The sequence below is a fragment of the Nerophis lumbriciformis genome, linkage group LG10 (assembly GCF_033978685.3).
Source record: "Nerophis lumbriciformis linkage group LG10, RoL_Nlum_v2.1, whole genome shotgun sequence".
Classification (NCBI taxonomy): domain Eukaryota; kingdom Metazoa; phylum Chordata; class Actinopteri; order Syngnathiformes; family Syngnathidae; genus Nerophis; species Nerophis lumbriciformis.
Genome location: NC_084557.2, coordinates 13,023,626 through 13,039,539, shown reverse-complemented (window position 1 = coordinate 13,039,539; position 15,914 = coordinate 13,023,626). Strand labels below are relative to the sequence as shown.

Sequence of the window (15,914 nt, the reverse complement as noted above, 5' to 3'; positions counted from 1 at the left end):
CTCCATTTGTTTCCTGATTTTATCAGCATAGTTTGAGTAACATAATATTTTCCTTTATAAAGCAAAAAACACTTTGTCAACGTGTTTACAAGAAGTGACTGATTCCAAAAATTAAGTTAAAACTACATAGCAGACACAAATAGTGTAAAGATTCTAAAAATCTAATGCAGACTTGTTAGTCTCAGGTAGGGGAATTCAAAGATAGGTTTGCAGCTGATATTTTCTATTGGCTAGAAAAAACGTTTTTATGTTCAGATAATATACAGTATATTCAGTTTGTTTTTTTTACAATTCAAAAAATGTATTACAAAAGCAAATAATGAGATAGTGATGAACAGATGTGTGTGTTTGGTTCTCAACATTTGTGGTGTTGTTTTTAAACTTAAATTACCGGTATCTTAATTTGGTAATATTTTCCACATATCTAATTATTCAATGCTATCCATCCATCCATCCATCCATTTTCTGCCGCTTGTCCCTTTCGGGGTCGCTGGAGCCTATCTCAGCTGCATTCGGGCGGAAGGCGAGGTACACCCCGGACAAGTCGCCATCTCATCGCAGGGCCAACACAGATAGACAGACAACATTATAACAAGTTTAATAAATTGTAACAATATTTTATGGAGGACAGGTATTTTGACCCACACTGGACTGGCTTTCACCACAACTTTAATAAAAAAAGGTATTGAAGTGTACCCCCCAACGTCCTTTTTTTTCTTTGTGTGGCGAGGGGTGTCCAACAACTAAATTTACAATAATTAAAGTTTTGACTTCATGAATTCATTATTATACATTAGTATAAAAACATATGTTATTTTAATATTAATTTGTAATTTTCAAAGAGGTTTCGAGTGTTAATTTCTGACTTTGACATTGTCAAGTTTAGGGTGCATGAAACCGCTTTAAAGGCTGCTCACCTGACGTCCATACGCCACCTCCACGCTGTCCAAGGCACTCCTTCCTGGTGCTGTTATTTCACTCACAAAGCTGGGCTACAACAAAAACAACGTTCTAAATAAGAGTTCAGACATCGAGCCAATAACTAATAAGGTGTTCTTCCCTAAAAGGGGAATTGCCCTTTTTTTGGAATGTTGCCTATCCCACAATCATTACTAGAGACAAGCAGACAAAAGTAATTTTTTTCTTTCTGCATTCTAATTTGTAAAAATCGTCTCGTTCTAGGTGGCTAGCAATGCAGCTAATGGGAGTGATCAATTCTACTTATAAATCAAATTAAAAGGGCATTCAAAACCGTCAACAATACTTCATTTACATTCCATAACCTGTATACCTGACATTGTTATTGTAAGAGCGAACACCGAGGAACTATTTTTCTATCGTACTAACACATCGCCATGCTATATTAGCCGAGATGAGCGAGCTTCTACGTCAGCATTAAACGCGTTTGAGTTTGTAATGCACAACACTGTGATACGACACCAATTTGTACTGACTGAAAAACATGAAGAATCATATTACAGTATCTGTAAAAAATTAGCCTACATTGCATGTTTTGTTTGTACACATCTAACCAGACATATGTACTGTAGTTGTACTAAAATGCATTACTTGCTGCGTGTATTATGGTCAATGTTAAAAGTGACTCAATCGATGGACAGTTGTTCGTCTGGTCCAGCTGGCCGGGGACATTTCCTGTTGATTTTGGGTAAGCAATCCATTTATGACGAAATAGCTTGTCTCCAAGTTCCATATCTATAGCGTCAAAATCGCTTTCACCTCACTCTCCCGGCTTCCATCTGCTCCAACGTCTTACTCTTCCTTCGTGCTGGCTTCTATAAGCAGCAGTATATTTAGCTTCAAAACAATAAGGTTGTAAATCCTCATTTGTCCAAAAATAGTCGTCTTTGTTGTCTGTTACCAAGTCTGCCATGATTAAAAAACACAATTGTGTTTGATTCTGGAAGTAGGAACAAACATTTGTTGCTAGAAGTCAGAGGTGCGCTGCTATGGAAACATAACTCATTGAGCAGAAGAAATGATTAAATTATCAAAATACGGTAAATATTGAACATATTACATATTGTTATGAACGTGTCTGTTACTACGTTATATATAGACTTGCACTGGGTATATAATCGTTGCTGGAGTTTTGAAGTTGTTTTAGAGGGCTTTGAAGGCTACAACGGTGACTCCCATTAGCCGCATCTTTCAAGCGTTTTTTTTTCACATGTAAAATCGTAAAAAAAAAAAAGAAGACATGTGTTCTTTTCTCATAATGATTGTGAACTATAGGCACAATTCTGAAAAAAGTGATGTTCCCCTTTAAACTTACAAGGGTAGTTGTAAAATAATGTAGTAGTTCTGTGTGTGCAACTCTAAGCTCAGTTGACACTATCTCACAAGTTTTTCAACAAGCATTTTTATCACAGTGTGTCTTATCATATCAGACACTGCAGTCATATTTGGGTTTTAATCTTTTGTGCAAGTAAAGATACACAACTAGCGTGTGTGCTCACAGATGTGACATATTTAGAGCAAAAACTGAGGTTCTCTTAATTCAATGCCAAATTAATGTTCAAAAGTATATTCACACCAAAAATAGATGCTTCTCTTTTTGTCTCCTTTGTGAAAAGCAGAGGGGAATGTGTCATTCTATTTTGGGAATCATCTTCATGTTTGATTATAAAAGTCATCTCAAAGTAACCGCTTTACAGACGCAATAGAAAATGATGTGAGCAACACTTTATCTATTTTTTCTTCAACACTTCAAGGTGGAGGTTTTATGGTGCCAGTCGTGTACCTCCACATCTTGACTAAAGTCGAGGGCGTCCTCTCCTGCACCAAGGAGCGTGTGCAACACTCTCTGCTTCACCTGCTCCCACTGGACAAGCATGGACTCACGATGGTACTCTTCGGCCAACATGAACGTCTGAAACATGAAAAACCATAGCCCACATTCTATCTTTTAATAATTTGCAGGTACATCATGTATTCTTCATTCTACATTGCCCAGTCTTGCAAATGAAATCACTTCTGTGATAAGACTTGTTCAAAGTAATCATATGCTTGGTAATAGTCCAATGGTAGAAGAACTCAATTCAACAAACGCACATGCAGTACATGATATAAGCAGTGGTGTTTGGGGGCCATTTTATTTCATCGGCCCTTGCCGTATTTTAAAAATAAAATTAATGTATTATTACTGAGATATAATCTTATATTTTACACAAATTTGTTTCGAAATACCTGAGAGAGTTTAGCATTTATAAAACCTGCCAACCTTGAAAACTTTTTTCAGCTGCGAGCCAATTTGATATAAAATGTTTTTAATTCTGTAAAAAGGCTGGGAAAAAAACTTTCTATATATTTAACAAAAAAGCTCTGTGTTATTAGTTACAGTACCTACATTTACTTTTATTTAAAATTGTTACATTATTTATTTTTCTTTATTGTTCCTATTTATTGTTTTCTTTAGTTTAACTTTATTTCTACTATTTGCGGCAAACCAATAAAAAATGTGCTCCTGGGACACACTTCAGACACCGCTGCCTTAATTGCTCTTTGTCAGGCTTGAGTTCTGAAAGGGGAACTGCACTTTTTTGGGGAACTTTGCCTATCACAGAGACATGACGACAGATGTGTTTTTTGTATAATGCATTTTAACTCATAAATAAAAGTCCGCTTACAGCGAAGACTATGGGAGGTACTCTATTCCGCCTATTAAACCCAATAAATAACCATCCAAAAACCGCCAACAATACTCCATTTACTTTTTGGGACTTGCATATTAAATAAGTATTAGTGATATTGTTATTATAAGCATTAACACAGACAAACTATTTAAAGTAGTAACGTGATCACTTCCGTTTGTGCCCATGTTTACATCATCAAGTGGTCAGCTGCTTTCTCGTTTCCTTGCTCGTCAAAGTAGAAAGGTGAGGATGTATTCCGACAAGTTGGTACACTTTTAGACCCGGAAATGGCAATAACGATACAAAAAGACGCTTGGCTCTACCCCCCATTTCTTTGTGAGGACTATGAGCCATTCTTCATCTAAATTGGGAATATATGAACATCCTAGCAGCCGGCATCCTATTGACAGCACACATTGCACATTAAATTATTTTTTATAATGTTTTTTGGTTCTCAAGAAGTCTGCAGTGATTATTAATCAGTGATGTTAAAACAAAAACGTCACGACGCGTATGCCTCAAATGAGCAAAATACATAACTATTTAAATTTAAATGTGCCCGTTGCTAAATTACATATATACTTCCATCATGTATATAAAACCTTAATGGAGGTGTTTAGATGTTTTTAACGGCTTTATAAGCAGAATAAAACGGCTACCATAGACTCCATTGTAAGCAGACCATCCATCCATCCATTTCTACCGCTTATTCCCTTTGGACTTCTGATCTTATTCATTTAATATTTAGAATGCATTAAAAAAATGCATCCGTCTTCATGTCTTTCCTAATGATTTGTGAACGATATGCAAAATTCCCAAAAAATTGCAGTTCCCCTTAAAGAGAGAAGTGCTATTGCAGCTGGAACCAATTGATGCGTTGCAACAGTCATTTTTATTGCAAATGTTCAGTCACAATCAGAAGTTCAGTTTATACGACACCCCTAATGTAAATCATGTAAAGAGCTAGATAAACACTATGGATTGACAAAAAAATTGATTCACATCCGAATTGCAGGTCTTATTCATCCTGATTCCAAGTAGATTTATAATTATATATATATATATATATATTTTTTTTTTTTTATTTTTTTTTTTTTTTTTAATACATTTTTTAAAAGCCATTTTTAAGCCATCTCGATGCAACCACAATGAGCGTTTCTATCCTGTAACCTGTTTTGAAAAAGTTTCATTATAATTATACCAAATAATAAATTGCAAGAATTGGTTTGGATCGAGAACCGTGTTGAATCAAGAATTGATTCTGAACTGAATAGTCACGGAATCGGATGGAATCGTAAGGTGCCCAAAGATTCACACCCCCCATAAACGCACACATTTGAATTTAAGTGGAGCTTGTAAACCCCATCAGGACCTGTCTATTTTAACCCTCCACTGAGACTCCACATGAGATAATGGGAACATTCAATAATTGAATCCTTCCCATCTGCAGCCCAGGGAGATACCAATCTGGACTGGAGCCCCCATTTACAGAGTTAAATTGGTTATTGCCGGGATCTCTAAGCTCCCACTTTACGCATTTTAGAGCTTCACTGCTGTAATATGACAACGCAACACATGAAATTTGACATCGTTTAGTGCAAGTGTCTGCAGCACTAATTTTGCTCCTTATTATATTATGCTAATGCTTGTATAAAATTATTGGATCAAGGGAACTTCATAAAACATTTTTTAATGTTGAGTATTGGCTGCCTTTAAATATCACATGGAGCTTTCTAGTAAATACTAATAGTCCATTCTACATTTTGAGATACATTAAAAGGCACGTTTCCCTTAAAGTACAGATTGTCTACATGTACATTTTGTTTCTATCTTTTTTCTGTTCCAACCCTTCACATATGTCTTTCCTCCTCTCACAGGGGGCAAAGTAATAATGGGAACAGCAACTAATTAAAGGCAGGGCCTATTAGATCTGCTCAGCACGGAGGCCATTTCAGAACCATTCCCTGAAGATTCGCACCAGGAGGACATTTAGATCATAGCCAACAGACGTTAGGAACAAGGTGTGAGGGTTATTAAGTGCTACTTAGGTCAGAACTGAGCAATTAAAAAGTTATGTCCATTCAAACAAGACAGGACCAAAATGACACCTAAAACATGTTAAATGACACCTTTTGTAATGCTTTAGCTTTTTAGTCACAATAAAAGTGATCATCCGCCCTTACGCCTGCCTGACTTTCTTTAACTGGATTACCGCTGTGGTTTGTAAGCCGTCAAAAGCTCCAAGTTGCAATCAGAGACACTTGAGGGCAGGCACTGACCCTGCGGCGAGATTCCTCGATGGCGGACAGCAGGGCGTTGTCCCTCTCGTTCTTCAAGAAGCCCTACGCAGAGACAGGAAGTCAGCAAAAGAGAGAAATGCAGAGAGAGGAGAACAGGGAGAATGACACCTTAGCTCGGCTGGACAAAATATATCGAAAAAAAATGTTTAGACTTGTACAGGGACACATTCACCAGACATCATTTGCTCTACAGGAGAGCAGGTGTTGCTTATCAGGATTGTGTTGGGATTAGTGAAATGTACGGTTTCCATCGGAAAAGCATTTGCCCTTTAAGCTATATACTAATTCTTCCTACGTCATTTTGCAATGAGACAGCAGCCAGCCTCCATTTTGACATCTCCGCAAAATGGCCTCCGCAGCACAACCCCCCAGGCCCCCTCCTCTGGTTCCCTCCATGAAAATGCTAGCCGTTCATATCCGACACTATGGGTGCTTTAAAGGCAAACTTAGCAATCAGAGGAGGGTAAGTGGCACTTATGTAACGCATGCAGTATGCAGATGAGTACGAGGCGGCACACAGAAAGCTGTCAAGAAAAGTCAGCGAACGCGGAGGATCATATGGAGCGGCCATCTTGAGAACTTTGAGAGTCATCAAAATGGCAGGCAGCGAGGCCTCATATGCTTTCCGCTTAAAGTAGATGCAGATGTGACACGCATTACAAAAACATGCAGAAAAAACAAACACCATACTATTAATAAGAGTAGTGTGTCCCATTCGATCATTTACTCACAAATATATTGATCTATGAAAGCACTCATCTATTCTAAAAGCTGCTGCATCTTTAAAAAAACACAAAAAGAAGCCACTGGAGAAAGTTCATTTGTAGTTCTAAACACATTTGTTTGCATTTCTTGTTTTTTTACTCACTTTTTACAAATTTTTAATATCATAGCCAATTATGCAAATTGATTTACACCACCCCCATTCGACAGCACACCGCTGCCACAAATTAACCTTGATTGAGCTGTTAATGTCCAATATTTCATTACTAAATAAACAACAGTTTGTAAACATTGCTCTACAATCTTGTGACGATTTCCACTGCGTCAAATTGAGGAGACAGAAACCGACATGTTGGTGTCTAAAATTACAAATAGTCCAGTGGAAAACAATGGATAGTCATTTTAATCAATAAAATAATTGTTTAAAATGATGTCTGTAATGTGGAATTCTTAAGTATAGAAGCAATTGAGGCAAAATGGAGTGCACTACTTGGCTGTAACCAGCAGAGCCCCATTTAATAGGACATCAGCAATGTAAGTAGTGGGAATCAGTGTTTTGCTCAGTACAACACGGTCATTCCAAAAGCGATTGTACCATCTCATTAAAAATAATATACAAAAATTGACAATCAATGCTTATTATGCCACAAACAAGGCAATGTAGTCACAAAATGACTTCATCAGGCTGAGGACTCATTTGAAAGTGATTTTATGTGTTACTGATCACCACTTACTGGCATTATAAGCAATGATTCATATCTCGATCAACAGACAGCTATAAATAATGCCATTTGAAGAAGTCGCCTCTTGGAAGGCACAAATGACTCAATTTGCTTTAAACATGACATAAAGGACGCAGGTTCACCATGATTAGAAGTATTGCAATTCATCATTCAGATCTCATCTTTCTTATAAAGGTCAAACTTAATTGAGCGTTTAATCTCCAATATTTCATTACTAAAAAAACAATGTAGTTTGTAAACATTGGTCTACAATCTTTTGTCGATTTCCGCTGAGTCAAATTGAGGAGACAGAAACCGACATGTTTGTGTCTAGAAGGCGTTTGCATGGATTAGCCTTTATTCGTTTAGCTTTGCCACCATTGAGATCAATACATCTGCAGCAAGTTGGTCCTTATCCTCAAATGCCCTGAGGAAGGTGGTATTTTTCTGAGGTCTTGTACTGTAACCGAAAGCCTCCGTAATGGAGGAGCCCATTGTCTTGTTTCTGTCAGATTATAGCATATTCATTTAATGATTGTGACATTTTTGGTGCTAATTGCTCCTCTGTCTGGGGCAAACAGGATTGTTTTAGTTGCCAATAAGAATATAGAAGCTATTCTTGAAGCCAGCAAGCGATGATGCTCGCTTACAGAGAAAATGAGTGCTCTGGATTCCCTATTTCCTTCCTCATCACCTCTCTTGTGTCGCATATAAAAGCCACCTGCTGGCTGATTTTTCTTACACGAGTCCCATTTTTTATTTATCACCAATCGTTGCATTCATTTTTCCATGCCCTTTATTCCTGCACAACCCTTAAAGATGAAACTACACTGGAGGAATTAAACGGATGATGAAAAGGTGACTGAATGAACCTTAAATAGGGGCTGACTAAATGATGATGCATGCTGCGTCATTACTAAAACTGGAAAAGACATTACGAATTGAGAGTTGTAGGAAAATAAGAGCTTTAATTTGCACTTGCATAAATAAATAGGGTCTTAAATTGCCTGAAATAAACACATTCTTATGGTACAATTCTTTTTAATTTAATTTAAACTGTTTTGCAATAAGCATCACCTGGTGGTGTCTTAATGTTATGCTGCACATTGGTTTCATATCTGTGAGATTTTTCAGAATCATTTATTTTCAAAAGAAATTGTACAAACATACAAATCGTTTTAGGAGATATAAAAACAAAAGGAAAGCTATCTTGTGACTACTGTTTTTTCAATTTGTACTTGCAAGTCACAGTGGAGGGCTGAATGCTGATTCACTCCAAATGTGTGCGGGGTGATAGTTTAGCATTTTCAAAATAACAAAATTGTGTGCGTTTGTGTGCGTGCGCGTATGTTATATTAGACTAATATTTTACTAGTTTGAACCTATGAATACAAAATGTGATTAGGTCCTGGGAACTTGTTCCCGTGAGAACAACACCTCTCCCTTCTTTAGCTTATGGAAATGGGTAAGTCAGGGTTTTTTATACATTAATTTTTTGTGGCGGGTCACCATATTGATAGCGGTCCATAGAACTTTGGACTACCACAAATAGAATGGGCGCTACCTGTTTCCCTTGCTCATTAACACATAACCCACCTGGTCTGCCAGAGAATAAGATGACAGAGCATGAGGGATCAGTGTTGTCAATTTAGCGACTGTTTTAATATACTTAGTAAGTTAACAGACACCCCTAGATACTCTTTATTTTTTTTAAACCAACTTTAGTGGAGTCTTTTCCAAACTTTGAAATGAAAGAAAGTATTATTGTTCCCAACAAACAGTGAGTCCTGCTGTGGCCCTTAAGGCACTCGTGATCGGTTTAGTTTTGTTTTTACATTTAAAAAACTTTTTAAAAAAAGGGACAGAAGAAATTGTTTTGTTTTGAAATTAAGTTTTCATTCGTGGTATTAAACATATTTCATCTGCTTTTCCTCACTTTTTGCAAATGTGTCATGCCCAATTATCCAAATTAGATTTTTTTGTCATTATGACTACTCTAGCAACTAGGGATGTAACGATTATGGGTATTATTTATTTTAAAAAAGGGGTAAAACTGTCAGTGGTTACTATTATCAGTTCAAATTAAAATGATCGTTAAACTGAAATTCGGAAAAACTGAGACCAGTGATACTGCTCATTTCCTGGAGAAACATGCAAGTGCACTAAAGTCCTAATCGCTTGTCAGATAACATGCCAACTTGAATACAAGACACAAATGGCATAACCAAATCTAAACTTGTATGAAAGCACCTAAACTGTTCAGGTGTGCACATTGAACCTACATTCTGTGCTGAACTATGATTTAGGACAGAGAGGTCCAGAGAGATGTGAAGATTTATACACGGAGCGTCCGTGTATGAATCTTCACATGGGGCAAATTAATTGTTAGGAAAACACAAACAATGGCCTGGGGTGCCGAGATTATCCCCCCCCCCAACAGCTTGTTAAAAAAGTGTAATAACGTTTTATTTGATTTAAAAAAAAAAAAATCTTAATTTGTGCACTTAGAAATACATCAGAATGCTTAAACTATTATGATCCTTTCGACCACTCCCTGCTAATGCAAAAGTCTTTACCATATTACTGCGCATGTGCAGACTAGATTCAGGAAATGTTAATGTTTCTTCTTGAAAAGGAAAACACAGGTGAAACTTAAACGATCTGAATATTGTGCAAAGGTTCGTTTATTCCAGCAATTAGATTTACAAGTTGAAACTAATACATGACATAGGTTCATAACTAGAGATGTCCGATAAATGCGTTAAAATGTAATATCGGAAATTATCGGTATCGTTTTTTTTTCCATTTAATTTTTTATTTTTTATTAAATCAACATAAAAAACACAAGATACACTTACAATTAGTGCACCAACCCAAAAAACCTCCCTCCCCCATTTACACTCATTCACACAAAAGGGTTGTTTCTTTCTGTTATTAATGTTCTGGTTCCTACATTATATATCAATATATATCAATACAGTCTGCAAGGGATACAGTCCGTAAGCACACATGATTGTGCGTGCTGCTGGTCCACTAATAGTACTAACCTTTAACAGTTAATTTGACTAATTTTCATTAATTACTAGTTTCTATGTAACAGTTTTTATATTGTTTTACTTTCTTTTTTATTCAAGAAAATGTTTTTAATTTATTTATCTTATTTTTTTTTTTTTTTTTTTTAAGTACCTTATCTTTACCATACCTGGTTGTCCAAATTAGGCATAATAATGTGTTAATTCCACGACTGCATGTATCGGTTGATATCGGTATCGGTTGATATCGGTATCGGTAATTAAAGAGTTGGACAATATCGGAATATCGGCAAATAGCCATTATCAGACATCCTTATTCATAACGTGCAACTCAAGATATTTCTAGCCTACTTTTGATACAATTTGATGGTTATGTCTTACAGTTTATGAAAACCTCAAATTAGAAATTTCAGATTTTTTTTATTTTTTTTAACTGTAAAGCCAAGATCATCAAAATTATTATAAAAAAGGCTTGAAATATCTCACTCTGTATGTAATGAGTTTATATCGCATATTTCACATTTGAAGTTGAATTGCTGACATAAATTAACTTTTGCAAAGTATTTACTTTTTCCAGTTTGTGTATAAGTACTTATTGAGCATATTCAATAACATGGTGACAATAATGAGAACCATGATCATTTTGAAATTTTCATATCGTTGCATTCCTACTTATAAATCACCACCGCCACAAATAAGATTGTAGCCCTGTTGGAAACACTCTTAGTGTATAATTATTAAGGCTGTCAAAAAAAAATGGGTTAACTCATGTGATTAATCACAAAAAATATTGCATTCATCATGTATAGTTGCCGATTAATCACACAGTTTATTTAGATTTTCTTGCAATTACTTTTCGCATTAATTTATTTTGAGCTCCTTTACTTTAACTGCCAACGGTTACATAAAAGGCGGCGCGGGTTCAGTGATCAGGTCAGTGCAAAACCATACTCAATTGTGCTTTAAAATAAACCCTGACAGGACTTTAAATAATACTTTTACCAAATTTTGAGCAAATAAATTATGTACATTCAATTCAAGTACAAGCATGTCAGCACCCTTAGCGAAAAAAAGAGGAAAACTGACGGAAAAAAAAGGAACATTTCTACCCCAAGAGCAAATATTTTAAATCAAGACTACATTTCCTGCTATAAGGTGCATTTCTAAACTATATTTTACCTTTAGATTTATTCTCATCCACTAACCTCATTTGGCTGTCTTTTTGACACTTACATGTCTCATGTAATGTACCACAGAATTGTTAGTTTTTTAGTAAACAATTTACTAACAATATTATCATTGAAAATGTAATGTAAAATTCTATAACGTGCATGCAAAGAACTCAGTAAATGTTTCCCATTTGGAAAATATCCTATAGCCACGCCCCTTTGGGTAATATACTTCCTCTGTTGTGACCTCGGTTTAAAGTTAAAGTTAAAGTTAAAGTTAAAGTACCAATGATTGTCACACACACACACTAGGTATGGCAAAATTATTCTCTGCATTTGACCCATCACCCTTGATCACCCCCTGGGAGGTGAGGGGAGCAGTGGGCAGCAGCGGTGGCCGCGCCCGGGAATCATTTTTGGTGATTTAACCCCCAATTCCAACCCTTGATGCTGAGTGCCAAGCAGGGAGGTAATGGGTCCCATTTTTATAGTCTTTTATAGTCACATCAAAAATATACTTTGCTGGCTACTGATAAATGCTTTAGAACTACAACTGGTTCGTAACTAATTATAATCTTCCAAATAAGATTAACAGCAATGTAGAAAGTCGTCAACAATGTGGCTCTGAGAGCGAACGCAAGCGACAACAAATAAGTTAGCTAGATGATACTAACTATGCTAACTATGGAACAGCGTGGCGTAGTTGGGAGAGTGGCTGTGCCAGCAAGCTGAGGGTTCCTGGTTCAATCCCCACCTTCTACCAACCTCGTCACTTCCGTTGTGTCCTTGAGCAAGACACTTGCTCCTGATGGGTTGTGGTTAGCTGCCTTGCATGGCAGCTCCCGCCATCAGTGTGTGAATGGGTGAATGTGGAAATAGTGTCAAAGGTAGAAAAGCGCTATACAAGTACAACCCATTTACGCTAACAAGTGAGCTTGCAATTCAGTGCAGCGTTTAGACAAGTGGAACAGCGAGTACCTGCGGCTGAGGCAAGCGTTCAACAAATTTTGTTTGGATCCTATTTTTTTTGTTTATATTGTTGTGGGCTTACATAATTCACCCACGAAACAATTGTTATTACTGGAGTGTTCAGGTCGGACGGGAATTTACGGGACACGTTTTCGGTGTTAAGTGTTGTTCCACTGAGAAGCCACGGATGCATAGATACTGCTCGATTGCTGATAAGAAAACAAAGTCTGAATGTCATTAAAACAATTAGCTAAATTTTTTGACACTCCTCCTTTGATTCCCATTCTTACATACAACAATATTTCAATAAAAAAATGCTGAAGTGATATTAGATGATATATAAATGCAAAAATGAATGTTTAAAAATGCGTATTTCCGTGGTTTTTTGCAAACATTTCAGATGTCTGCAAGTAAAAAATGTTTTTAAATGTTTGTGTATGAAATTTTGATGATAAATTTGCATGTGTGTCATATAATTTGGCTCTTTTTTCAGATTAATTTAAATTTTGTAAACAAGTTATTTACTATGATTAATCACAATTAATCCAAATTCAAAAGTGAGATTAATCTATTTTGCAAATTAATCATTTGACAGCATAAATAATTTTCTTTGTCTTGATCAACCATTGTTAATGGTAATCATTGAAGGGAAAAATGCATCCCTTGGAAAAACTGTCTGTGTGGATAAGGCCGTGACATTGCATTTTTGCTCCAAATGAAATACAATAAGAAGCAACGATTTTTCAGTGCAGTTGTTTTGTTGCCAGCTCAGTTTGCACTGCCAAAGACTCTACCGTGACTACATTTTTGTGTGCCAAATGTACATTGACCATACTATGTAGCCTTTAGTGGTGGCCAAAAAAAGCACCATTGGTTTCGATTTTACGAATCCTATTCGCTTGGAAAAATAAAGTCTTCTTTTGCCTCGATTACTTGGCAAGCATACACTGGAAATGCCGTTGTACGAAAATGTAAAACAAATAATTAAATTTCAGTAAAAAAAAAATACTTTGATACCTAATCATTGTCTACCAAGGGGTCTGTATGATGTGTGGTAAGCCGAGAAGATGTTTTAGAACATATTAAGGAACAATGACATGGCAGATTTTTTAATAAAATTCTATTAATTACTTAAGCACAAAATGACATTTTAAATGTGGTAACCGTGTTTTTCTACAACTCTGCTGATACCTCAATTCCTCCTCGTGTTCAGACCAAACTGCCAAATACAACCAGTGTGAGTTCAAAAACGAAACACAGGGAAAAAATGAAAACCATTAGATATAATATGGAATGGTAATTATCAAATAATCAAGACAATATAAGCGTACCTAAAGACGTAGTTTTTCTGGATGCCCCACCCTTACATTGTGCAACCACAGATCTGCTAACCACAGTTATACACTTGCTGCCGCCTGACCATAAGAAGCTTCTAAAAGAACAGGAAGACAACCACAGCGAACGCGTTAAAAGCTGGACAAGGATGTAACGTGGGTCAAACAGAGGGTTAACAAGGTTTAAATCATCAATTAAATATATAGCTGAAGGAACTTCTGTCATTGCATTATTTTTTTGAAAAGATATAAGAATTGTGAATATTTGATGTTTCAACAATTCATATGTAACAATGGAAACTCGTCTGAGGACGATAGAGAGAAAAGCCATGATTTGTGTTAACTGTTTGTCCTCACATGTATGTTAACATGCACACCTTGACACTGCATCAGCACATGCGGGCCCTCTTTTCTAGATAAGATGGTCCGCACCTGAATGTGGCCTATCTATATTTTTCCCTTTTATATCATGCCACATGATTAGCACTTAAGAAATGTCTTGCAGGGATATCCGCATATATGTGCACAGCGTGAATGAAGGGAGGGCCTCTTTACATATAGTATGTGCGTGGCATCATGACAGTGGGTGCATGAGGTTTTTTGTCCTCAATTGCCATGACACAAAGAGCTGACCAGTGCACTCAAAAGAAAACCCCGAACCCGACACTTTTTATGTTGCAATTTATACACTTAAGCCTACACATGCACTCACATATATGTTCAATTTTCTGCCATTTAAAATAATCAATAAATGTCAGAGAGACATTGAACATTATTCTTCATGTACCAATGAACAAACAATATAGTATGAGCAAAGAGGAAAGAAGATAGACAGGTGAGAAGTGGGAAGACAAAGCAGATACCTGTCTGAGAGTGTGGGCGATACTCACTCATGCTCAGTGGCTGCCTGGCAGACGGACGAGAGGCCAAATGGGGATACATAATTTTTTTCTTTCTTAAATGTTTCTTTTCTCTGTCTATTGTTTCTGGTCTTTGACCGTACAGAAAGACCTGCGCCGCCCTACTGCTTCCCCATCTTCCGTGTCTTTCTGTGCCAGGGCGGTGGCGACAGTGGACGCCATTCTGGGGCGTGTTCCCAGTGCCCTGTCTGGCCGGCATGGCGGTACCTCTGCAGACCTTTCAGCTTTTGAATGAAGGCCATTGACTGTCAACCCCGGAAAAGCGAGTGCAAGTGCCACATCAAGACTCACTGGAGGTGGTTTTATTGTCAGAGGGCCATACCAACTGTGCAGGCAGACACAGGGGGGGTTGTATGGGAAGGAACTATGGATTTATATAGGCTATCTGTTCATACCATCATCTGACTCCCCCTACTCTCGCTCGCGCTCTCTCACTTCCTCTAAGCATCACTGACAGCCCTCCGCCTCCGAACTACCTCCCTCCATCCTACTCATTTTCTTCCTTTTTTTTATCCATCTATGCATCCTTTCTTCCCATACTCTCTCCTTCCTCCCTTTCCTCAATGCAATTACAGTAATGGATTCCCCCCCCCCTCAGTTGATGGCTTCCGACATCCTGTCTTGAAATCAGGCTAATCGTGCTCTTAAGGGTCATGTTTAGTTAATGAAGGGCTTTGGAGGCATGTCATGCGTGGCGAAGGATTGGTTGCACATGAAGCAACCATGTTACTATACACGCCACTTTAAGTCACACTCATTCACACACAGGCATACGGCATAGCTGCAAGCCAGCACAAGCTAGAGTGATGTGGCCACATGCTGCACATGCACATTCATTCATAACACCAGCCAGCGTGTAGGAGCCGATAATCGGTCATCACCGACACGGATACGCACATGCTAACGCAGCCCGCAGTCAGTGTGCGTGATATTAACACAGTCACTCACTCACACAAACACACACACACACACACACACGCACGCGCACACACATGCACGCATCCTGTGTAGCTGCGTTCATCGAGTGTTGCAGACTGATCCATCACAGCTGAAGGATGAGTGTGTATGTAAAGAGCTTGGGGGGTGGGGAGG

At 37.4% G+C, this 15,914-nt stretch overlaps 1 protein-coding gene across 3 annotated transcripts in view; it reads right to left on the bottom strand.

Annotated features, from left to right (window-relative positions):
• nup93 (nucleoporin 93) overlaps positions 1-15,914 on the bottom strand; it is a 57,893-nt gene that overhangs the window by 18,413 nt on the left and 23,566 nt on the right. For 2 of the 3 annotated variants that reach the window (XM_061970243.1, XM_061970244.1), the window contains exons 4-6: positions 5,933-5,995; positions 2,762-2,890; positions 918-992 (exon numbers count right to left, since the gene is read on the bottom strand). In XM_061970243.1, coding sequence (XP_061826227.1) covers positions 918-992; positions 2,762-2,890; positions 5,933-5,995 — 267 coding nt within the window. Of the gene's footprint in view, positions 1-917; positions 993-2,761; positions 2,891-5,932; positions 5,996-14,792; positions 15,098-15,914 lie in introns of those variants that run through there. The other variant, XM_061970245.2, reaches the window with a different exon arrangement.